At 53.3% G+C, this 24253-nt stretch overlaps 5 protein-coding genes across 5 annotated transcripts; 1 reads left to right on the top strand and 4 right to left on the bottom strand.

Annotated features, from left to right (window-relative positions):
• Window positions 1-375: 375 nt before the first annotated feature.
• Window positions 376-1464, bottom strand: CABS01_13428 (RanBP1 domain-containing protein; the record flags this gene model as incomplete). The annotated part of the gene is made up of 5 exons (XM_060546771.1): window positions 376-485; window positions 544-672; window positions 723-984; window positions 1063-1215; window positions 1411-1464. 5 exons carry the CDS (start codon window positions 1462-1464, stop codon window positions 376-378), a joined length of 708 nt encoding a protein of 235 aa, XP_060394831.1.
• A 1213-nt stretch (window positions 1465-2677) lies between these two features.
• Window positions 2678-5266, bottom strand: CABS01_13427 (uncharacterized protein; the record flags this gene model as incomplete). Its single annotated transcript, XM_060546770.1, has 1 exon — window positions 2678-5266. The coding sequence occupies one exon, from the start codon at window positions 5264-5266 to the stop codon at window positions 2678-2680; it is 2589 nt and encodes an 862-aa protein (XP_060394830.1).
• A 4436-nt stretch (window positions 5267-9702) lies between these two features.
• On the bottom strand, window positions 9703-10636 carry CABS01_13426 (phosducin; the record flags this gene model as incomplete). Its single annotated transcript, XM_060546769.1, has 2 exons — window positions 9703-9951; window positions 10007-10636. The coding sequence occupies 2 exons, from the start codon at window positions 10634-10636 to the stop codon at window positions 9703-9705; spliced, it is 879 nt and encodes a 292-aa protein (XP_060394829.1).
• A 2282-nt stretch (window positions 10637-12918) lies between these two features.
• CABS01_13425 (uncharacterized protein) lies at window positions 12919-13104 on the top strand (the record flags this gene model as incomplete). The annotated part of the gene is made up of 1 exon (XM_060546768.1): window positions 12919-13104. One exon carries the CDS (start codon window positions 12919-12921, stop codon window positions 13102-13104), a length of 186 nt encoding a protein of 61 aa, XP_060394828.1.
• Window positions 13105-18472: 5368 nt separating this feature from the next.
• Window positions 18473-19845, bottom strand: CABS01_13424 (guanine nucleotide-binding protein subunit beta; the record flags this gene model as incomplete). Its single annotated transcript, XM_060546767.1, has 5 exons — window positions 18473-18493; window positions 18553-18672; window positions 18732-18821; window positions 18892-19610; window positions 19716-19845. 5 exons carry the CDS (start codon window positions 19843-19845, stop codon window positions 18473-18475), a joined length of 1080 nt encoding a protein of 359 aa, XP_060394827.1.
• Between the last annotated feature and the right edge of the window lie 4408 nt (window positions 19846-24253).

Here is a 24253-nt window from a genome sequence, read left to right as displayed (position 1 = left end):
AGGTCGGCTTTCAAGTGAGGGGGTATGATTCATCCGCGCGTCTATCTCTCCTACTGGAACATCTGATCAATATAGAAGGGACTTTATTCTTGTTGATTTGTGCTGTGTAGAGTGTCTTGCTCCTAAGCCTTGATGCTATCCATACGCGTATCAATGCTCAAAACAAACACCACTCGGTGCAAGTCTTTCTTGCACTCTTCAGCTTCTCCTCACCGAAGTGATCCAGCCTGCCTCGTATCGGGGGGTGTAAAAACAAGTTTGACAATGGTGCTAGTTTCGGTGTTGTTGCAGGGGAGTCGGGCCGTTTCGATGACAGCCCGGCGTGCTGGGCCTTCCATCTTCGTCTTCTCACGGAATCGGGAGGTTGTGGTAAATCTAAGACTCTTCGACAGCGGGGGCGGCGGGGGGCTCGCCCTCAGCGGCCTTGAAAAGCTCCTCGTTGTCCTTCTGGGCCTTCAGGAAAGAGTCCTTGAAGAGGTTTGCGTCTGTATCCTCGTTAGCCCACTGCCATGCGACTATTTTCAATACCGGCCATGGACTTACTTTCAGAGTTGGCGAAGCGGATGGCCAGGGTAACGGCCTCAGCCTCACCCTCGCTAACATCGGCGGCGGCGTTCCACACCCAGCTGCGGTCGGAACCGACGTTGGGGGACAGCTTCATCTCAGGAACGACTAGTCATTGTTAGAATATTGGTGGTGAAATGAAGTCTGACGCAACGTACTGTAGTGGTTGGCGCAGACCTTGAGGGTCTTGTCACGGCGCATGACGAGACGGGTCTTGCCGTTCTCCTTGTGCTTGAGCAAGCGGACATCACCAGTGCCGCGCTCCTTCCACTCAGTGGTCTCCTTGACGAACTTGAAAAGCTTGGCGCGCATCTTGAAAAGCTGCTCCTCGGCCTCCTCGTTGGTGGCGACGTCGACCTTCTCCGTCAGCTTGATGACGGGCTCGAAGTGGACATCTTCGGACTCGGGGGCTTCATCCTCCTGGAATTTCCAACGTTAGCACAAGATCGAACACGCAACTTACCCCTGCATCGAAACCAAGCGTGCGATATGACGTACCTCGCCGTCCTTCTTTGCGGCATCGCGCTGGGCCTTTGCGCTGCCAGAGTTGTCACCGCGGTCCTCGTCCTCCTTCTTCTCCTTCTTGGCACCACCTCCGAACATAGAGAAAACGGAAGAGGAGGTCACAGGCTTCTCAGCCTCGCCGGTAGTCTGTGGACGATACTGTCAGCCATCCGAACGTGGCAATATGGAGAATTGGATCGCGATGCGAGCGAGCAGAGAGTGCGCATGCCTCCCGCCCGTCACGGAGAGCCCGTGAGATGCGGTGAGCTTTAAATTATCTTCGTATGAGAACATGACGAGGGCGGGGGAGCGAGTGCGCGTGCGACAAAGGGGTGATCGTACCTCGACGGGCTTGGTCTCCTCGACCTTGGGCTCGGTAGCTTCGGCAGAAGACATATTGATGAGTTTTGCGAAGTAGTGGTTTTGGGGTGAAGTATGACGATGTTTAGATCTGCGGGTGGGAACGAGGAGAAAAAACGTTAGCTCGTGGACTTTGCATTACGACCAAATCTGCCCCTCATCGAGCGGACGGGCGCGACAGCATGCTCGTCATCAAGTCCGACAGGAAGCGGACTGCGGGGAGAAAGACTCAAGAAGAATGATACTTACCAGGGCTAGCAGTGGTATGTTCTGCAGTAAAGGGGGGGATCGGAGAGTGGAAAGCAAAAGATGATTATGTTTCTTCGCTCGAGGTGAAGTTGGGAGTGGGTTGGACAAAATGAGGAAACAGCCCCTCATTCAAAAGTCAACAACAGGAGGGCAGGAGGGGTGTCGGGCGGGCCTGGCCCTTGCTGTTAGGTGCCCAGGCAGTGGTCATCCTGCCATCAGCAAGTACCCCTCCACCCAAATAATGAGGAATTGTACATGCTGTCGCCGCTCCTGGCTCTGTGGGGATGCACCTAAGCCAAAGCCCAAGCTGGATTCGCGCAGCCAATCACCAAGCCTGCTGCCTTTGCCACTGGGGACCGGGAGTCCCTGATTTGGGGATGAGGATTTTGACGCTATCTTGGTCATTGCCCGGCCCTATCCGCACTATTGAACTGAATAATCTTACTAGATGATTAACTGCGACTCTTTTGCTCGCAAGCTCGAACTATGACCGGACTGACTTCACCATTGTAAGACCCTGTTGTGAGCTCTCAGACCGTCGTGCTTCTGTCAGTCAGACAGGTAGGAAGAAACTTTTCCAGAAACTACTCAACTTGGGACCAAGTTTGGACGACGGACACAAGCACACGGCATATCCAGGCACAACTTGTAGATGTAAAGTAGGGAGTTTTACGAGGCTGCTCGGAGAATCATTGCAGAAGCCTGCTCATAGTCTATCATTCCTGTCCATCCATTCATAAATACTGTAGCCGCCTCAAAGCGACTAGAAACTCGGGAACTCGGCGGAGCTTACCCTGACCTGCCTCACTTCGCCGTCGCAACTGCGAACAATATGTGGGAAGAGTGGGGAGAGCGATGTGAATAACTAAACATTGAAGGGCGAATGAAGCAAAAAAGATGAGACAGCCATTACGAAACCCATACCGATAACTCCAGTTCCTTCAGTCCTTGTCCCTAACCGGCCTCCAAGGTATCTCCATACTTGCGTGTAAAATCAGACTCATCCTTGCTGTCGGCACTGCTGCGTCCATCTAGAAAAGCCGGAGCCTGTTTGGCATCTAGCCGCCAGGCGCTCTCTCTTCCGACGAGCTCGCATCTCCTTCTTCTCCTTATCCAGGCGTTGGTTGTGGGCCTCCGTCGCTGTCAACCGCAGCTTTTCCATGTGCTTCTTGGCCTTGTCCAAGTAGATCTTATGCTCTTCCGTCTTTTGCAAGACCTTCAACGCCAGAAGCCGAGATTGAAGTTGGGCTTTCGTGAACACAATATTTGCTCGGTCTCTCAACTCTTGCAATCGCTGTGGATTTCTCAGGCTCTGCAGGTTCTCAGACAGCTCTGCAGATCCCTTGACGATGGCATTCGCAGCGTTCGCGGCCCTCGCGGTGATGCGGGTAGATAACCCTCTGGTATCCGCTACGATGGAGTCCAGGCTCAGGAGGTTGAGGCTTGAGAGGTCGAAGGCTCGCTCCTCTGCCTGATGTGCGACACTGTTTGCTGTATCAAGGACGTGGGAAGCCACCGCCTTGCCATATCCAAGACAACGCTCGAGGACGGTCTGTCCAAGGTCGACCACAAAGGTCTCATTGACCTTGGGCTTTCGAGTTGTATTGACCGCAATAGTGAGGATGCCATGCGCTTCCGACTTGGGGATTTCAATCAAGATTCCCTCGTCGGTCGAAGAGAATCTGGTCTTAATAGACCTCTCGCCCTTGAGGACATCGATAGTGATCGAATCTTTGGCAAGCCATGATGTTTTCGTGCCAGAGGGGATTTTGATCAGTATCTCATTGCGGCTGACCTTCTCCGCCGAGCATACGTAGGCTTTGTCAGGAAATTTGTCTGCAATGAAGTCGGCAAGCTCTGCGAAAGGTGCAACAGCCGTGTTGCTGATTGCAGACGCTTTTTGAGCCACCCGAATCGTTGTGGTGGATAGATTGATCGTCGAAGTCGAAGTCGACAGTACTGTCGGGGTCAAGGATGACAGTGTACTAGCTGTGGTAGAAGAGACTGTGGAAAGTGCTGGTGTGTTTGAAACTCCTGTCAAGAAGTAGTTGGAGAGCAGTGCTGTGGCGATGACGCTAAGGACAAGAAACGTGGTCTGGCCCACGACCCATAGGTCGATATCTTCCACGGTCTCGACAGCGCGGCGCCAAGTATGACGAACAGTCTTGCTCATGGTGTTAGAGTCGCACTTGCTCCTCTTCCAGTCTGCGTGATCGTAAAGGCCGGTAAGGTAGGCCAGGTTTCGATTCATCTGGCGAGCATCGATGTTGAGGAATGAGGTCAGGTCGATTGGGAGCTTGATAGAAGGCATGGCCCGGTCAGAAGACTCCACGCAGATGTGGATAGCGTGCTGGTTGATCATATCGTCCCATACTGCATTAGGTTGATGGTGGACCTCGTCGTTTGAAATGAAGATGCTAGGCACGGCGTGCCTTTGCATGAAGTTCCATGCAGCATTCCGGGTGCTTCTAGCAGCCTCATCGTCATTCTCCGTAACGTAGAAGATGGCGACATGAGGCAGCGTCCATGAAGGCTCAATGATAGATCCACTGGGCGCAAAAGCAGACTGGAAAGTCCGATCACCGTCCACAGTGATGTGATAGACAGTCTCACCCAGGAAACGCTCGCCTTGGTAGACAACCTCCTTCGCTGCCGTGCAATTTTCGACCTTGATTTGGTATTGTGAAGTCTTCATCAACTCAACTTCGGGGACCTTGGGGGATCCCAGAGATGATATAGGCACAACGTTATAGATACCAGCATCTTCGCTGATGCCGCATCCATCTGCGGATGCAGATGCTGTGAAGGCCGAGGAAATCTTGTATATAATATCATGCCTGGCTGCATGGCTGCCCGTGTACATGATCCGGAGAGGTTCCTTCGTCGCCAGACAGTGTGACGCCATTGTTTGACGGACTGCTGCGATGAGACGCTTGTTCTGGTCTGGGAAGTGGAGTGTCTTGGCGATGGAGGTCGACTGCTCCTCGGTAAAGGTGTGGATGGTATGTTTGACTGACACCTGCTTGAAGTAGACTGGGTCTTGCGTCTCGTCAAATTCGATGGACTGTACCAGCGGGGTTTGCTGGCTGATGTCCATGGAGCTATCGATGCCCAAAGGCGGCGTCGGGACGCGGGAGGACGGATTGAGGAGGCTCTGCTCAGCGTATTGAATGGACGAGGCTCGAGACCTGTCTTGCGCGGCGTCCTCTGAGTCTTGCGAGTCCGTATCGGACTGGTTGGTCATATCCTCTGTATGTTCAGTGCCAGCGAGGCTGTGGACGTCGTCGGGGCGGGCATAGTCAAAAGAGCTCAACGACTCAGCTTCGGTGCCACGGCCGTCCTGGCTCTCGTCGTCAGTGTTGATAAATTCGTATGTGCTCTCGGACAGTGCCACGACATCTTCGGGTGCTTCTGATGGAGTCATGATGTCGGGTTCGCTGGATGAAATCCAGCTAGCCAGTTGTCGGTTTCCTTGTGGTCGGGGGAACCTCAAAGTCAGCTCGGAAGATGACAAGGTTGTCGACGCTGCCGGGCTGTGGGTAGATGTGTCGACGTCCGTGGTAGAATCGGCGCTGTGCTGCTCTTCCATACCGAGATAACAAGGGTTAGCCTTTTGTGTTATCCCGTCATGCCTCGGGAAGTCTGGGAGCTGGAAGAAATGGGATATGCTCGACAGTCGGCGGCTGTATGTGGTGGAAGGAATTAACGGAGTGGTTGAGGTGGTTGTGGCGGTGGTGGGAGGATGGAGGGGTAAAGCGGGATATGAAGCAGGTCACGCTCGTGAGCTGACACAACGGACGGCGGTTGAGGGGCGTGGAGGGGTTGCTTTTTCTTCGGGACAAACGACCTGATCCAAGAAGTTGAACATCTAGGTAGCAAAGACGATTCGGGGATGTAGAGAGAGAAAAAAGAGATTCAACTAACTCTGGCCGGGCCTTTGGGATGTGTAGGAGGATTGTGAGGTGGTGGCGGGAGGTGAAGTAAGGTAGATGGGTACTCAGGTAAAGGTAGGTAAGGTAGGGTGCGTCGTCAAGGTCGGTCGGCGGCAGGTGTTGCCTGTACGGTGTACCTGCCTGTCTGCCTGGCCTGCCTTGCCCAGCTTACCGAGAAGGTGCTCGCTGCTGCGTGCTTGCCAGCTGGTATTGCCTTGCGGAACGAAATGGCCGACGCGGGGTGGGGAAATGGCAAGGGACTGGAAGGGACAGGATGAGATGGGACGAGAAGGCGGTCGGTTTATCGGAGGTGACTACCTTACCTTGGGTATGACTTGGGGATGTCACGCGGCTGCCGCTATCGAGAAGTTGCGACAAAGATAAGGAACAAGGGTACAGTCTGCTAACCTGATGGCGTTGCTCACGTTTGGTCCTAGCCGTCAAAGCGTCAGCAGGCCAGGGTTTGGATTTGGGGGTTTCGTTCCGATATTGGTCGTTCCGGAAGGGAAGTTGAGTGCCCTGCGAAGAATACTGAATAGAAGACGATGGGAAGTGAAGGAAGGAGAGATGTGGTGGAGGAATATGACAGTTTGTATCGGGATGGATGGATGGATGGATGGATGGATGCACCTCAAGGGTGGTGGGTGGTGCGGAGAGGAGAGAGACATTCAGGTCGGGCGCACCATCAAAAAGGCAGAAAGGCAGCTGAAAAGGCAACGGGACGGCAGTCGAGACACGACCAGGCGGTCCAGAAGGTACCTACCTACCTTCCTTCCTTCCTTCCTTTACCGGACCTCATATCCTGCCTCACCATCCGCAGTTTTGGAGCAGGCAGGTGGCACCAAGTCAGAATAGCACGAAATAGCAAGAACTGTCAAGCGCCAAAGCTGAGATAAGTGCACAATTCCATACCTAAGGCACCTTACCTACTTAGTACTCGTGCAAAGTACCCTAGCAGTCATATCATCTTAACAGCCGTCGGCCAGACGCATCTCATGTGCTCTTTGGAGGTGGGGGCGGGGTCCATTTCGCGACCGAGTAAAGGCGCAACATATGGCGTTCATTTCACCTTGAAGGGCCACATCTGGCATTTTCAAAGCCGAGTATGCGTCACTCGCTCCGGGGCCTGGATACCTCGCGTTCAAATGGAATGTCACTGGCAACTGCCCCCCGCCCACTTTGATTGCAGCTCGTCACAGCCTGGGTAAGCAGATACGCATCATTGTACCTCTTATCGATAACAAGCCGGGGGAAATCGGTGCCAGCTGCAACTTGCACCACGCACCCCGCACCGCTGCGACCTGCCATGGTGGGGTTCCTTATCCACTAGCCCACCATCACCCCGCCTGTGAACCGCTGTTGGTGCCAACAGCCTTGGGTTAGCTCCAACCCCTACGGGCCTCGAGTGGCATCTCGACGGAGGAAGATCCGCTCACTCCCAACATCACCTCTTAGCTTCCTTTTCAACTTGGATCGGGTTCCATTTGGGCTTCACTTGGGCCGAACTCCTTCATTCTTCTATGGGAATATTCACCCGTCATCTTCAAGACCTTCCCAGGGCACTTGTTGTAGGCACATCTTCCAGGCTGCCGCTTCAGGCGCAAAGTCTGGAAGTGAACCACTCATCGTCCCCTCGCACAGGCTGAAGCAAGGTACCAACCTAAATGTCCAAGTCATCCAATGTGGAAAGCTCAAGTGACTACCGCCCGCTTGCGGCATAGGAAAAGACCAACAGGTTCGCCACGCACCACGATCACGACGCCTCCCCATGAATTTCACAAAAGACTGCGCAAGTATATCCAACCATGGCTCAGCGCGGGAGGGAAGAAAGGTACAATTTCGACCCTAGGTTGTGTGAGGCCCGCATGTCTTCCGAATGTTTCACCTTTTTGCCGTCTTTCCTGTCTCTGAGAATCCCATGTTTTAGCCGAAGAAAAGGGTGTGTGGCTTCAATACCATTTGATTGTGGCTCATGTGTCAAGTGGCGGTGCAACTTCCATTCTCAGCTCACCTCAGCTGGACTGACACCTCTTCCATGTTAACAAACAGCCAAGATATCGTTGGAACATCTTCATGCGATAATGCAAGAGATTTCTGTTTATGGAATGTACCCATCGAAAAATTACACAATTGAGCCAAGATACATTCGAAGATAGGTTACTTGTTGGAGTTGGCATTCAGTAGGGCAATATACCTTGATAGCGAGAAAGGTTATGTGCTTTCGACTTCATCGTCATTTTGACCAACACCGTATCGTAGAGACAGGCCTTACCCAGAGAACCTCGCTTATTTCAGTTCTCTTACAATTCTAAAACTTCATCCCTCGTTATGACGGCTCAATATTGCAGCGTCTCTCGTGGACATTCGAACCCCCGTTGTGAAAATAAGCTTGCAATCATTGCATCACTCAAGCCTGTCCTTCGCCGGCACACCAACGTCTACACCTCGCATTGAGGAATAGATAATGCGCTCCTTTTCAAGTCGATGGACTTGGGAGAGCTCTGGGTTGGAGATTGCTGTACCAGAGGCTTTGCGCTATCTCTAGCCAAGTGGTCTGGCATTTCAAGAATGCCATTCCGGAGTTCGCGATAGACAAAACACAGACGTGACGTTGCAGATACCCAATTTGACGACACTTCAGCGCCAGACAGGAAATCGTATCAAATCACCTCAAGAAAGCCAGTCCCAACCCGGCCAACCACGCAAGGGAATTTATACACCCACCCGATTGCACACATCTATACACGGTCGGTAGGTGCTCGAAATACGTTCCTCAACTCAAGGGTGTGAAAAATGTCAAAAGGCAAGATGCAAAGAATGCAAAAAGAAGCAAGCAGTTTTGAACTCGAAACTTGTACAACCCGAAAATACTCTTCACCTGAAGCAAAAAAGAGCAAACAGGGCCTCTCTCTCGGAACAGAAAACCAGCCACTCCAACAACCCCAGCCCCAGCTCCAGCCCCAGCCCACCCCTTTCCCCGGGCCGGAACACGTTGCCGGAATTTTCGTTCCCTGGGCTCAGTGGTTTCTGGTTCCTATGAAACAACAGAGCTGGACAGGGGGCGGTCAACCATCAACGGGAGAAGACGGCACAAGAAGGAGGCAGAGAACTGAGACTTTAGAGAATCGAGAATTTGTTACTATCCCTATTGTAGCCCCAGGATTAGTAACAAATTGCAACCTCACTCCTATTCTTCCTTGTCTTTACCCCCTGCTTTTGCTGGAGACCACGCAAGACACACAGACGACGGGAACCGCAGAGGCGAGAGAAAAACAAAAGGCTGCATTTCTTGGTTTCCTTTGCTGACGAAATCTTAGAAACGCTCTGTTTGGACCCATGTCTCTGTATCCGTATCCGGTACTGGATCCAAATCCTCCCGCAATCTGCCTCGAAATCTCGCAAAGTCCCGAAGCAGAAAATCCACCGAGAGCCTTGTCCTTGTACTTGTCACCCCCTCCTCCAGCCCTAGGAGGCTGTTATCATTGAATTCGTTACCTTCATTGACGGTTTGGTGTCGAGGGGTACTACGTGTATCCAAGGGTAAGGCAACCGCAACCCTTAAAACGACATATATGCAATGTAACCTCTCATTTACCGACATCAATGCAATCATGAGCAGTACGTCCACATTGTTTGTGTAAAATCGTTGGACAGAGTCCGCGTGGACCTGTGAATTCTACAGGGAATCGGTAAAAGTTGGGAACCCAGCCTACAATCCTTAGATGCTTTTGCAGCGTAATTTTGCATTTTCATCTTCCCAAACCCGCAGCCGGTACGTTTCTTGCATAGCAACCGACATCTCGGGCATGAACCTCCCCTCATCATTACAGAAACAAGAAAACCCCGAAGAAAAGACCAATGGTGTATCAACGTCTTCCCCCAAAGTGACGACAATATCCCAGAGAAAACTCCGCTCCACAACCCAAAAGTCCTGGTGAGATAGGAGAACCGAATGCGCAATGAAAATGGTGTAGAAAAAAAGGGAACCGTTATGCTCGCGGAAGAGAACGCGCTGCAAAATGGGGGTATCGTAACAGAGGAGATGAGGTTGTTTTTTTGCGCATGTTGAGTGCTATTTGTGACCGTGTTTGCATCATAGGATGTCGTGCTTCTGGAAAAGCCGTGCCAGCGTGTCGGTACCAAACATTTCGTCGTCCGGGATCATTTCAATGATGCCTGTGAGGTTGGCAATCATGTCACCCTGGTTGCGGTACGCCAAAATCGCAGGCACAGCGGCGTTGTCGAACTCAATGTCAAGATAGTGTACCTTGACAAAGTGTATTGTTGAGTGCTGCGATACAAGAGGCATCATGGCATGCTCTATTGTCGCAGAAACGTCACACTAGAAATCTCGTTAGGACTCAAAACTTGGGAATGATAGTCTCGACGGAGCTCACCTCTGGGTCATAGACGAAGACGACAACAACAGTGTCCCGCGCAACCTTCTCGATGGCATCGAGGTAGCCCAAGGCATCAACCTCATCCAGACGTCCGTAAATTCGCACACTAGGACTTGTTCTCCGGTTCCGAATAACCTTGTTGGAGTCGCTCTCGAGTTCTCTTCGGCGGCTCTCGCGCCATTGCTGCATGAAACTGTCGTCAGAGTCGCTGCCGTTGCCCTCATCCGTCTCGCTTTCGCTCTTGTTTGATGGTGGCGGCTGGGAGTTGATGTTGTCGAGGCCGAAGATGGAGCGCCTCACTGTAGTGCGCGCGCGGCTCATGAAAGAAGTCTTGCGAGCGTTCTCGTAGTTGCGAGCATCGGCGATGACGCCCTTAACACCAGTGGTACGACCGGCATCGAAGCTAGCTGGAGGCAGCTTCAGGTCGGAGCCGGTCTGACCAAGAGATGGCATACGCATGGCGGCGTCGATTTGGGAGTTGCGATATCTCTCTTCCTCGTCGAGGTCAAGGCTGTCCTGTTCGCGACGGTCGTGGTCTCGGTCTTCGGGATGTACTTTGCTGGTGTCACGGGAGTTTGCTGCTAGCAGAGCATTGAATTCTTCCTGGGCTGGTGTAGGGTTCGACATCTTGAAGGTCGTGTGGCGCGGTCGGGGAGGGGGAGCTTGGTTTATGTATAGGACAAGGAGCGGAGGAGCGGGTGGGCGTGTGGTCAGAGAAGGAGGTTGTCGTCCAGGGTGTTGTTAAGACGGAGTAAACAAGCAGGTTGTGAAGAGTTGGCAATCGTGCGACGTTGAGCTTGGAAGGGTGTGCCCGGTTGTTCTGTCAGGGCGTCTACTTGGTAGTCGAGCAAGCAAAGTGACTTGTTCGGACAAGGACAGGATGGGTAGCGCAAATGGTGGTGGTGGGAGAGTCTGGAGAGGAGAGGACGGGCGGACGGTGGGAGGCGAAGCAGAGACGACTGGGAGTTGGATGGAAAGGATGGAGGCCCTTCGATGGGATTTTCTCGAAGCAGTGGAGTCGAAGCCAGGGGTCAACCCTTGCGTGGACCACGATGCGGTGAAAGCCGGGCCCCAGTGGTGTACGGAGTAGTGGATAGTCGAGAGTCAACAGACTGGCGCGATGCGTGAGTGGTGCGAGATGTGCGCAAAAGGGCAAAAGGGGGGGCTCGAGGGTCGAGGATCGAGGGTCGAGGTGGAAGCCCCTGGGGTGCGTCAGGCTGTTTCAGAAGCGGCGGAGGCGCGTGGTTGCGAACAGGGGAGACTGGACGGCAAAGTGTGGATGAATGGCAGAAGGTGAGGCCTTTGGCTACTGGCATTCGTGGGTTGTTAACTTGTTCGGGGGTATAGGGGGTTTAGTGACGGGTCCAGGTGAGATCTGGTTGCGGTAAGAGGCATGTAGTCCGCGATGTTAAGACGAGGATGCGGGAGTTGATGATCGTTTGCGGGCGCAAAGACGCTGGAACGCTGGCACGGCAAGACCGGACAATTTCTTTCCAGCCCTGTAACTTGTGCTTGATTGAGCTGCCCACCCCCGTCCAGTCCCCGATTTCCGATGTCGATGATTGTGGGCGAGTCAACTTTTTGCAAGGACACGAATGCCGAACTGGGACGTGCAGATGACGGAACAGAGAGGCCAGCCACGATGGTGTCGTCACGCATGAGGATACCGGCGACGTGGAGGGAAGGGGGCAGAAAGGAAAAGTGGAGAATGTGTGTGTACATTTAACAGTACCTTACGGATACCTACGCAGGAGTACTTCGTAACACAGTAAATTGTATGGAGGAAGGTGCCAGTCAGTCACCAATTGCCAGTGCAGGGCAGGCAGGACAGGCAGGACAGGCAGGGCAAGGAAAGAAGGGAGGCGGCTGTGAAAGAGAACCAAGCACACAAGGTACGAATGCAACCTTCCTTAAGGTACTCCGCAAATGAAAATAAATGCAAGTACCTGATCCAAATGCAACTGCAGCGGCGACTCTTCCTGTCTGTCTGGCGTCTGCATATCTCTTCCAATGAAAAATAAAGTTAGGGTAGTCTAGAATGGAAAGTTGGGCAAATTACCTCCATTTCCCTTTTCACAAACCAACGGTCAACGCGCAAACCTTCAGTGCAGCCCAAAATAAAAGATAAGAAAAAAAAAACATTCCTTTTTCCGCCGTCTCTAACTAACCGTCAATCAGGCTACTTTGCTTACCTTACCCCAAGGTACGGACCTGTTACCGTCGAAAAGGGGCCGGATCGATCAGACTACTTACTACGTACTACCTAAGGTGCTCCGTACACAGCATTATTACGGAGCAGAGAGAGAAGGGGTCAAGAACCGCAACATCCGTTCTCCATCGCAGCACCACACCATCTTGCTTTTCCTCTGCCCGCGTGGCTTTGCTGGGATCATGGTGCTTGTCAGCATCATTCGACCCATCCACTCCATCTCTGCCCATTTTCTCTCCTTTTTGCAACGTCGTCACTTCACGCTTGTCCAATCAATGCAAACCACTACGAGAGGTGGGGGACAATTCGGGACCTTGCAGATAGGATGCACGCTGCACGTCGATGAGTTGGCTGAGCCGCTTTCTACTATAATCTTTCTTCATTTGTTATTGCTGTGAATTACACCCGCTCCCCGCCGGCCCGTTGGAGACATCACGCAGTTGACCTTTTGCTCCGACTCTCGAGCAATAGACCGGCCGGTGGCGAGGAACTTAGAAAAGGCGCCGAAGCCACGCCAAGACTTCCAAAGTTGGCGATCGCGATGAAGAAAACAAACACGGCTACCTATTATGTCTCGTATGTCTCGTGTTGGGCCGTCTGTGGGTTGACTGGTTGGCCCCAAATTTGGCTCACCGCACGCTACGTGCCAGCCGTGATTGGGAAGACGCTTCGCAATTGACTTCTCTCCAGTGTTCTCGAAATGGCGAGGACCTCGTACCACCTCGCAAATCATTATACAAGTCCTCCAGAAGGCTGCCTCGACTTAGGACCATTGGCCACCAGCTTCCGCTTCTTCAGGGTCCTCGGAACAGTCTCTTTCGCTTTCCTCTCTCCACCTTACTCAAGGCGCTTCAATTTGCAACTACGCCTGTGCTCGCATTTCTAACCCTCCTGCCTCAGACATCATGTCTCATTCCGGCTAGTACGAGTCGTTGCGCCTTACCGGCCAGTGCGGGAGGACCCTGCATCGGAGATGGTGCTGCAACTGGCAATTATTTGTGGTAGAGAAGGGGATTGATACCGCAGGGCAGCGACGTTCCTTGCTCTGGTGCCTATTCGCGAGTGTCTCGCATCAAGTGCGTCTTCAAATTCCAGACACAATGTCTCACGCCCAACTTCTTCACCGCGGCTCCAAGACACCGACTCTATCCGTCGTCGGCCCAGCCGAATCGCAAACCCGCCGTCAAAGACCGAGCCCAGGCTTACTGCGTCAAAGAGACAATGGCAGTTCGCTGTGCGTTGCTGAGAGAGATACGCGGATAGTCTCAGCAGAAGACCTTGCCAGACTAGGCCCCTCCATTGGTTGCCTAATAGTTACACCATGATCCTCATCAAGCTCCCCATAGGAGGGTATAGATACACGCACATCTCCTTTAGCGCCTGAAGCAAACATGGACTGCTTGAGACGGTCAGAAACCACTTCACCGGGGAAGATGCCTAACTGACCCGGTAAAAGATCACGACGCCATCATCCCACTATGCGATGACATTGTTCACCCTTCATCATCCCCTTTGCCAAAACATAAGGACCCCGAAACAGCGCACAGCAGTCTCGCCATCAGCTCCAGAGATCTCTAACAATGACATGCGCTTATCGTCATATTTTGCCCAGTTTGGTCGTCCGAAAGTCCCCGTTTGCCTTCGTTCCCTGCCTGGTCTGCTTAGATCTTTGGTCGAGACTTGGCCACGGCGTCGTGTGACCGCACTTATCGGTGCTCCCCAGTCAATGCGGACGGAGGCTTGAGACGAGCGGACTTTTTTGTCCACTGCACATGATTATCGACTTCTCGATGACAGGTCTCTCACTCCACTTAGATCGGCACATTGGCCGATTCATCTCGACTTGAGCGTACGGATTAGCCATCATCCATGGTCTTTGATGGTCATGGACGGCGTTCTCTGTATCCTTTGCTATGTTCCCAGGACGTTCGGTTCATAGCACTACTATTACCAACGACGTGCTAACTCAAGTTGTCATGATCATTGACTAATCCGCAGCTGGCAACGTTCAGTCTCAAGTAACAACTATGGGTCTTCATGCCACGCATGGCATGACTTTCCAGATTCGCATGAAGAGGCATCACGACGTGTTCAAACATGAGTCACCTTCTCCGCCCCGGACACGCCGTTTCATGCCTTACGACAGACATTTTGTGGACACGATGTCGCGCGTGGTCGACCCAGAACCACGGCTCCCGATGCTGCTCGTGCGTTGCTGACTTATCATCCGATTCTATCTCCAAGAGACCAAGACTCCATTCATCCACCTCGGAACACGACTCAATGACGGCAGCTCACTCCGCAAGTCAAACTTTTTAGCGTACCATTCACCATTGGTAGTACACCTTAGCGGAAATCTATGCAAAACAATCACCGAAAGCGATTTCACTCGTCACAAGACCCGACAGGGGCTATGTGCATTCTGACGAGATGCATATTCGTTCTGGATACACGCGCGGGTTTCATGCGTTTGTTTCACAGAATACATCTATGTTCAATAATTAAAACATCCTGGGCTTGTAGCCAAGGAGATTCCTTGTCCAGGGCTGGTCTCGTCCACTTCAGTTCGTTGCCACAAACAAACATTGCTGGCAGTGCTGCATCGAAGCTGGGCGTTCTCACAACAAGTTATGCGATACTCATGTTGTCCATACATCAAGCGAAGCGTCTTGCAGCCGGTCCGTTTACTCGTGTCTTTCTCAATAACTCTCAGACTCCAAACTTGGCTTTTGCGCCTCGCCACACCGCCAGCTGCACGCTGCCGGCACTATGCCGCTGCACATGCTCTAGTCGTTATCCGATCACAGTGACCTGACATCTGCATATGCTCTGATCACGAGAAGGGCGGAAAACTCGAGGGATGAGCGTTGACTGTATCAGACTCTGCCAGCGACACGTATAGTTCTGTCAAACACGTTGCCTCCTCCTCCGCTCATGCGGTATGCATCCCACCGGGTTTAATGAAGATCGACCGAGGCACCGAAAGGTATCATCCAAAACACCAGTGCGGGCCGACGGTGGCCACTCGATACACACTACGGATACACAGTAGGCATCGAAGTGCTCTATCTACGCATACCTCGTGGCTACCAGGATCTCTGCATCCGCAAGCGCATCGAGATTTCCAAGTATAACTCAAACATAGGGCCTCAGCCACCAAATCCTTCTTCCTCGCCCTTCTCTTCCTCCCTTCCCCGGGTCCGTCCCTAGCTGCTCTTTTACTAACTGCTTTTGCAGTAGCCGGGAGCCGCTACAGATTGTAGCCTCAACGATCTTCAACGCCCGCAGCCGGACATATGCAACCCATCTAGGTGGTATATTTCCCACCGCATGCTTCTGCATTTTGGGCGTTTCTCCTGCGATCCTCATCGTCTGTGCTGGAAATGATCTCGGTTCCAAAGTTTCCAAAACCCATCGCCAGAGCTTCTCGAAGCTCCTGCAATGAACGCCACATGCATAGAAGGCAGCTCGCAGGCTTCCCTTCCCCCACGAGAACAAGAGAAACCAGCAACGGTTCCCATCGTTCTCCCCCACCATCTAACGAGCTACCACGTTCCCCCAATACCGCCCGGCAAGAACGCCCGCTCACATTTGAAGAGGTCAAATTCCAACGCGGGAAGCTGACTCGGGCAATCCCGTCGTCTCGTCTGAGAGCCTCTGGCATCTTTTCACCCCATTCGCCGACTAAAAAAGCTAGGTAAAATCAGCGAGCGATTGGGTTATCGAACCGTACGGCAGTACGGCAAACGGCAGAGCCAAACTCCGACTGGCTTGTCCTTCACGTGGCAACGAGATGGGGGAGGGGATAGCCATCAACAGACGAACCTCACGCCCTGGTCCGTCCGCCCTCCTTTTTTCCTTCCCCTCCATCCGGATAACTCAAAATCATTGTATCAGGAGGGGAAAGGTTCAGTATTCGTACTGATTATGCTACCGAGTGGCTTCCACATGCAGTCTTTCTTCCTTGCCTACTGCGCAAAGTGTGAGTGTCCTTCAGCCTTTCATCAGCTTCCGAGATAGCCCCACCACGTCGGAACCGAGTGTCGCCGGGATTTCTGGGGTCCCGTTCTCCACTTCCCGCCGCTTCCATGGGTCACGCCGCCGGCCCTCCTTTCAAATTATCTCCGGATGCTCCGAGGAGAACCGTACGGCAAGCGTTCGGCCTCTGCGTTCCCCAGAGACCCAGCTCACCACCGGGCTTCGTTGATCCGAATCGTTCTTCCTTTTGGGGCCCTCCTGTCCCCCTTTTCCATGAAAGACAGACCCACACCGGACCTGCGCTGCTTCATCACCTCTAGTCGCATCCCTCTTTTTCCGTCTCTCTCCTCTTCGCCGCCCGACGAATCTCCAAAGCCTCAGCTCTGGACACATCGAAGAAATCATATGCGCGCCCCCCCCCCCCCCCCCCCCCCCCCCCCCCCCCCCCCCCCCTCCCCCCGCCCCCCCCCCCCCTTTTCCCCCCCCCCCCCCCTCCCCCCCCCCAAACCCTCCACCACCCCCCCCTTCCACACCAAAAAAAATCATCCCCCCCCCCCCCCCCCCCCCCCGCCAATGTCATCTTCCACGCGAGCGAGGGCTTTGACGTCGGAACTTCCGAGAAACTGGTTCGGAACCGTCCCATGTTCTTTGTGATCATGGAAAAAAGTTAACATCTCCCACCAACGTCCTTGACCCGTCATTCATCATTCGTTTGCCTAACTGACCGTGACCAAAGCCAAGGCTTCTACTCCGTGCGCCGTGCCACTGTCGATGTGATGTCGTAGTGTCCCTTGGGATGAAGCTGAACATTTCGAAATCCTCGTCCTTTCCTGTAGTCAATAATTAGTACAGAGTCGGACGCGCTGAACTTGCAACTGCGCTTTGGCCATCTCGCTGTCGTCTGTGAACCTCGTCTAATGCTGTGCAAGGGAGCCACTTGCCTACTGACATCGTATGAAGCAGCAGCTCCTGGTTAGCATAGTCAAGACATGCATATTACTCACTTGCCAAGGCAATCGGCACTTGAACAGAGGATGAACGAGCATTGAGCGCGAGCTATAGTACAGGCAACAAGTAGGTATAGGAGGAAAGGAAGGCTTCAGGCAGGCGGCCACGCAAGGAAGAAAAAACAAATCTTCATCACTTCCACCCACGCCCATGCACACATGTCTTCGTTCTGTAGGCGGCTTCTGTCGCACCCTGATTTCCCGTTGGGCTTCAACCCAAACCCTCCCCCGTGTCATCCAAATAAACACAACCCTCCCGGGAAAACTAGGGTTCGACCACTGTTGCCGTATGCCATCAACTCGCCGCCCCCTTTGTATACGGAAATGACAACTCGCCGCCTACAACAAACCGACCTCCCGATCGACTAGCCCTGTTTCTTTCCGCCTTCCTACGAGGCAATCCGTTTTTGTCTCTACTATACTTCGGCTTCGCATCGCCTCGGACGACATGGCGGGGCGACATGCGGTGCTTTCGTCTACCGAACCGACCCCCACGGGTGGATTCGAGGAAATAAGGAAATGCGGGATCGAACGATGCGGCGCGTTTTTTTTTTTCAACGGACAACTAAGCGACAAGGGGATTATCGGACGACGACGGAAAAACTCTTTTCGATGGTATAGAAAACTCCTTGTTGAGAATTGCAGCACTTTCCCCTCCCGAGCCGCGAGAGTTTGGTCGATGTCGGAATCGCGTGCTTTGCTTGTCTATGCGTTTGTAGGGTTGGATTTCGTTGGGGTATCAAAATGCCTCGATTCCGTTCCCTCCTTGGCGGTCCTGTCGTATCCGGATCCGGTGGCAGACGTTGCAGGAGATGTGAAGCAGACATGACTCGGGAAAGGCCACATGTGGAAAACCCACCCATGTGTTACAAACCGCCTAATCTAACAACCAGGTGCTAGAATGAGGCCCAAAAAAAAAGAGTACTATGGTGCAAAAGAATCGTTTTGACGATGAGGATGATTGGTGGTGGCTGGCGTAACAAGAGAGAAAAGGGGACCCTGTTTAGTTCCTACAGCCGCCCGTGCCGGCGAAAGGGCGGCTCCAGCTGGAGTGGTAGACGATGAGAAAAGTGAGCTTTGGTATGAGCAGGTATGTCGTGACTTCGTCCTGTGTGTGCCAGTACTCGCGGATTAGAAAAGGGCAGCACCAGGGTTTCGAAAATTAAGTTGGCCAAATAACCACTCGACAGAAGATTAAAATGGTTTCGCGCGTACTGGAACCAGTATATCCAGACAGGACTTCGTCGTTATCGGGGTCGGGGTGGTGGTTTAGTATGCCCAGATTTTCAGCTGTTACCATCGGTCAGTATGGGGGATTCCAGGAATATTGGGTGGAGGCATTTGCGTACAAGTGAATCCCATGATCCTGTGCACAAGCTGATGCCGTCGTTGCTAACGCCCAAGCAGCTAACTCTGTTCTCGTGGCCGACGAGAGAGCCGACCTTTTCTCCGCGAGTCACATCCCAGACCTGAAAGAAGGGTTAGTAATCAGTTCACCCCCATTAGGCTATCGAGATTCCCAACATACCTTGCATTCAAAGTCGTCATAGCCAGCAAACAATAAGCGTCCAGAGACTGAGGTCGCTACGGAGGTGATGCCGCAGAGAATAGATTCGGACTGGATCAGAGAGCAAGTTAGCGATCAGGGGTCCAATGATTTCCCTCAAAGGTCGCGCCAGCCGACTTACGCCGTAAAGGTTCAATTCGCGGTCAGCACGAATATCAAAGAGGCGGCAGGTAGCGTCATCGGAGCCGGTGACGAAGGAGTGGCCGTCGGGGAAGAATTGGATGGCGTTGATGTCGGACTCATGGCCGGCAAACGTCTGAACGGCCTTTCCGGCACGGATATCCCACAGCTTGGCGAAAGCGTCGCAGGCACCCGAGATGAATGTGTTGGAGTTGGTGGGGTTGAGACTGATGCTCATCACATCGCCCAAGTGGTCGGCGAACTCGATAACCTTTTGGCCTGTCTCGATATCCCACTTCATACATGTCATGTCACCAGAAGAGGTGAGGATGCTGCGGTCGTTGATGAAGCGACAGCATGAGAGATAACCGGCATGACCAGACAACTCCCTTGCGACGCGGGTGGGACCCTCTCTCTGCTGGTTGAGGTTGTAAATGGAGCAAATATTGTCGAGACCACCGCAAGCGACGTAGTTACCGCTTGGGGCGTAGGCACAGGTCATGACCCAGGATGATCTGAGGGGAATGGCGTGGACCTTGTTCGTCGTGTAGGCATCCCAAATGATGAGCTTGCCATCCTGCGAGGCGGAGACAAGATGTCTTCTATCGGTAGACCAATGCATGGCGTAAATCTTGGCCAAGTGACCCTTGAGCGTGCGCTTAGCCTTCATCAGCTGGTTCTTTGGGATCGGCTCGTGGGCCTGCTGGGCGACGGTGCGGACTGATGATCGAACATGTGTGGTTAGCGTGACGAGGAGAGATGGGGGAATTCAATTGAGAGAGAGGCGGTGGCAATCGACGATGAATTGACGATGGAAAAACTCACGAGTAGTATCGGCGAGCTCATCCTTCTTCCGCTTGATCCTGTCCTTGAGTGTCTCAGCCTCGCGTCGCGCCTGCTGGATGCGCGCCTGCATCGCCTCGGGCGACACATCGTTCTGGCCTTGAGAGTTCATCGTCGTGGACTGTCGTTTCGGCCTCGATCAATGGGGTGGCGGAGCGAAAGAGGCGGCAGCTGATGAAAAGAGGCGGCAGCGATAGAAACGGCGATGATGGGGTGGGTGGTGGTGGTGGAAGCGGGCGAGGAGGTCGGATCGGGAGGAGGTGGTCGTCGGTCGTTGGATGAGGGTTGAGGGTTGGAATTGAAATTGAGCGGGAGTCGGTGGAGAGGGAGGAAAGAGAGGTGTGGTGGTTGTCCAGTTCCAGATGGAAGGGGAATGCAAGCTCCAGGGGGGGGTTGCTTTGCGCGGACCAGTAAAACAGCAGGGTGGAAAGGAAATGATGGTCGGCCTGGGGGGGTGGTTGAATTACTAGAGAGGAAGCGCAGGTACCTGCCTTGACTGCGATTCGTCGGTCTGTTTAGCGGTACCTGCCGGGGGGGAGGGGGCCACTGCCAACTGGGGGGAAGTCTTATGCAGAAAACCCAGTAGTCGGGTGGACAGGAGCCGGAGCAGGAGCAGCAAGAGCAAGAGCAGGAACAGGCAGGAACAGGGCAGGAGCAGGAACAGGAGAGGGAGAGAGAGTGAGAGATGAGCGGGTGCGGGAGAGGAGAGGCAAGGTATGGAGCACAATGCCACAAAATGCTAAGTGGATTGGGATGGCTGGCTGGCAGTGGACGGAGGAAGAGATGGGAGAAAAAAAAAGAGGAGAGGACTGGACGGGGAACAGGACGAGAAGGGACTGGTGACTGGACGGAGGGGGGCAAACACTGAGATGGTGAGTGAGGTGAAGGGGAGCGAGAGGAGGATCAAGGGCCGGGGCCGTCGCCGTGTAAGGTACCTACTGCGTAAGGTAGGTACGGAGTAGAGGTACCTTGGACTCTGCGCAGTAGGTACATAGAGCGAGGTGAAGTGGGTCCTCCTCTTTCGCCTCTCTTTTTTTCTTCTCTTCCTCTTCCGATGCTCTCTCTGTCTCTCTCCAGACTTCAGCTGTTTGTTTCTTTCTTTCTCACGCACACTCTCTCTTTCTGTTTTCTCCAGCCTGCTTGTTGATTTCCCTATCCGTACAGAGTACCCACGCACCTACGCTATGCATACAGCTCCCGCAATTGTCGCTGATGGCCCGTACGGATACCGCTGCACGTCTTCTCTGCTGCGCTGCGCTGCTGCCGCCGCGGAACCTAGGGCCTGAACCTGGACCAAGCTAGGATTCGGGGCTGGCAGTGGCCAGGGGTATTTCGTATGTGCAGGTCACTAGGGACAATGAAAAGTGGTCGACCGTCCGTCTGGTGGGGGCCTGGGACAGTGAATCGGTCGACCCTCTCAACCTTGAAGCAGGTACAAAGCAAGAGAGAGGGTACCTACCACTACCAAGTGCTGGCCGTCTAGGAGGCCTACTGCGTACTAGTTGGAAGTACCGGAAGCTAAGTCCTTGCGTCAAGGTCAGATGAAGTTGCCGCAGCCTGCATATTAGCAGAGTAGATGGAAATCATGTGTGCAACTACTACTGCTACTCCCAAATTCAAGACCAGAGAAGCCATGTAAGATACAGCGGGAAAAGATGGAATTGGTCAAAGGAAAGAAGAGGTAGACACATCAGCTAACGATGGCTGGTGAACATTTACACACCGCGCTCGGCTACAAAAAAACGCCGACGGTAATTACTTCCCGGGCAGAAAAGTGTACAGAGTACGAAATGAGGGCGCGACGGGAGCATGATGCGAGGGAGCGAATGTCAAGATGGCGCCAGACTGCACCACCTCTAGAACCATGGACAGTAGGCCAAATCTTCCATAGGAGCAGCAGAGCTGCCCAAGACAGCGACACTGACAGTGACACTGATAGCGGCACCTCAATGAGGCCCTAGGAAGGCTGGTGTTATGGACTGGGGTTTTCCAATCGAAATTGAGACTGTACACATACACTGACCTGGACAAGAACGCGCCACGGCAGATGACAGCAAGGGCTAAGTCCTTTGTCCCTACTACGTGACAAGAACATGGCCAAGGTACGGCAAGAAGACCGGGGAAACAACGCGAAAGGAGGCGGAAAGGCCGCTGGATGACTTACGCAGTACTACTACTCTGGAGTGAGAGAGAGAGGGAGAGGGTGAAGAGCAGTTGTCCAAATTCTGAAAGACACGAGAATCTGGGCCAGTCTCGCCAGTCTCCAGTCTCGAGAAGCTGTCTTCGTCCTTTATTCGTTTCTCGCCTTCTTGGGTCGAACCCTCTCTGACAGGGTCGGGATTGTCGAGCTTATCGCAATGGTGTAGGTATTCGTGCAGACACTGCAGAGAGACTGGGAAACTAGCCACCAGGCAGACTGGGCCGCATTGGGCTGGACTAGACTGGTATGGAGGCGGCGGTGGTATTGCATCGACTTCTGAAAGAAGAAGAAGAAGAAGGTGAGCCGAATCGGACTTTTATCGGCCGGGTGACACTCGTGGTCCGTTACAATGGCAGGAGGGGGCCAGCAACACCGTCCACAGGGTCGGCAGAGAAGAACAGACAACCTAAGCAAGCAGGCAACCAGGGTTCCCCGTAACGCAAGGCAGTGTGGTAGGCCCGACTGGAGCAGGAATAGAGTGGAAGTCACAGCCGCAGACAGTTAGATCGGGTCGTTTACGGTACACTGTAGCCGTAGGGGACCAAGGAAGGTACTCCGTACTCTGAACTTGAAAAAGTTGTGAGCCAAGGTGGCTGAGATGCTAGGTACTGAAAGGCGATACTCCGACAGCCAAGTCGAGTTAGGCCAGAGAAGCGCGTGGCTGAAGAGCTGGCAGAGAGAATACAGAGTGTGCGTGAGGTATCCGGGAAATGGTCGGAAAACAGGTTGTCAGTGGAATCGGCTGGTGAGCAGATACTCGGTCGATACTAATTCGTAGTGGATTCGGCTTAGGCCACCGAGGTCACCTCTGCTGTGTACCGGTATCCGTGTGTGGGTGTGTGTCAGGTACCGGGAATGCAGCGATGAAGGGCGTAGCGGGAAGACAGGATGGATCGGTGGGGACGGCTCGCGGGTAGAGAAGAAGTCCAGACCCAGTGTTGATCTGTGTGGTGTCCGTAAGAGGCAGTCTCAGGTCTGGGAGAGGTGCGGGAAACTGGGAATACCAGTGATGGATTGGATGGGGACGTGGCAGTCGTTCGTCTTCTCCGTCTCTCTCTGGTGCAAGTGTCTCTCGGTGTGTTCAACAAGCCCCTCTGCCCCTGCCCTGCGTCCAGAAGGACAATCCGAGAGGGTCGAGACACGGGGGAGTCGTTGATCGGATGCGTCGAAGCTAGGTCCAGTGACTCTCTGGTGCACCAATCACAATGTTGCTAGTCGGGCTGATCCGATGTGTCCAAGGTGGTGCGATGAGAACAATGTCCAGGTGCAGGTGCAGGCGCAATCGAGTGACCATACATAGATGGCTGGCTGTTGACTGTCCGGAGACAGCAAATTGTGAGAGGCCCGAGAATTAATAGTTGATGGTTGACGGTTGATGGTTCATGGTTGTTGACGCATCCAACAGAGGTGGGGTACGAACTTGTGTTATTTTATTTCTTCCCCCTTGGGGCCCTAGACAGGTGGGACGTACTCCGTAAGGTTCCTTGCTCCGTCCGCTACGGATACCTAGGTAGGTACGTAGACTCTGATCCCGCAGACGAATGGAAATGGCCCAAGGACAAGTGGGATTCTGGAACCAGACGAGCGTGCAGATGTGGGTTGGGGAAGGAAGGGCCCAAGGGAAAGCAAGCACGACAAGCGGAAGGCAAGAAACACCCCGGTGCAGGTGCCAACCAAACAGGCCCTTTCCTCCAAAGCCCACCTCAACCTGAGCTCTTGCCGTCAATCTCGAAATCGTGTACCATTGCAGCAGGCACGCTCGTGATCAACCAACGGTCCAGTCCCTTCCCTCCATGTCCGCACATCTGATCGGGTACCTATTGCAGGTACCTACCTTACCTTATGACTGACTTCCTCCGTTGAAGGATAAATTGATTCTTGACTCTTCAACTCTAGAGTTTAAGAGTTTGACAACCGAAGACAGACGGTTGAAGACTTTGCCCTCCACGATATACTCTCTTCGGGGTTTGCCAATCCTGCCCGCCCAGGACCGAATCCGAACAGCAGCGTTGACGAAATACTTTAATGACTTAGACTCCCGTCGTCCGTCTCATCCCGTCTCGTCCTGTGGTCCTCAACCACACCATTTAGCCGTGCATCCCGGACCGCCACTCGACTGCTGTGTAAAGGAGGGATTTGGGAAGCAAAAATGGCTTGCCTTTGAGATATGCGCAACAACATTTGTCCAGTCGAAGGTAGGGTGTAGTCTCTACCTACCGTTTTCAGGGCATTTCAGAATAAATCTACCTGGCCGGAAAGAAGCGTGAGAAGTGTTGCACCCGGTGCGAAGGGAGAAGTATGAATATACTGTGTCCGTAGT

Source organism: Colletotrichum abscissum (assembly GCF_030869225.1).
Source record: "Colletotrichum abscissum strain IMI 504890 chromosome Unknown Scaffold_45.1, whole genome shotgun sequence".
NCBI lineage: Eukaryota > Fungi > Ascomycota > Sordariomycetes > Glomerellales > Glomerellaceae > Colletotrichum > Colletotrichum abscissum.
The sequence above is the reverse complement of the archived record's forward strand: the minus strand, read 5'-3'. Positions and strand labels throughout refer to the sequence as shown.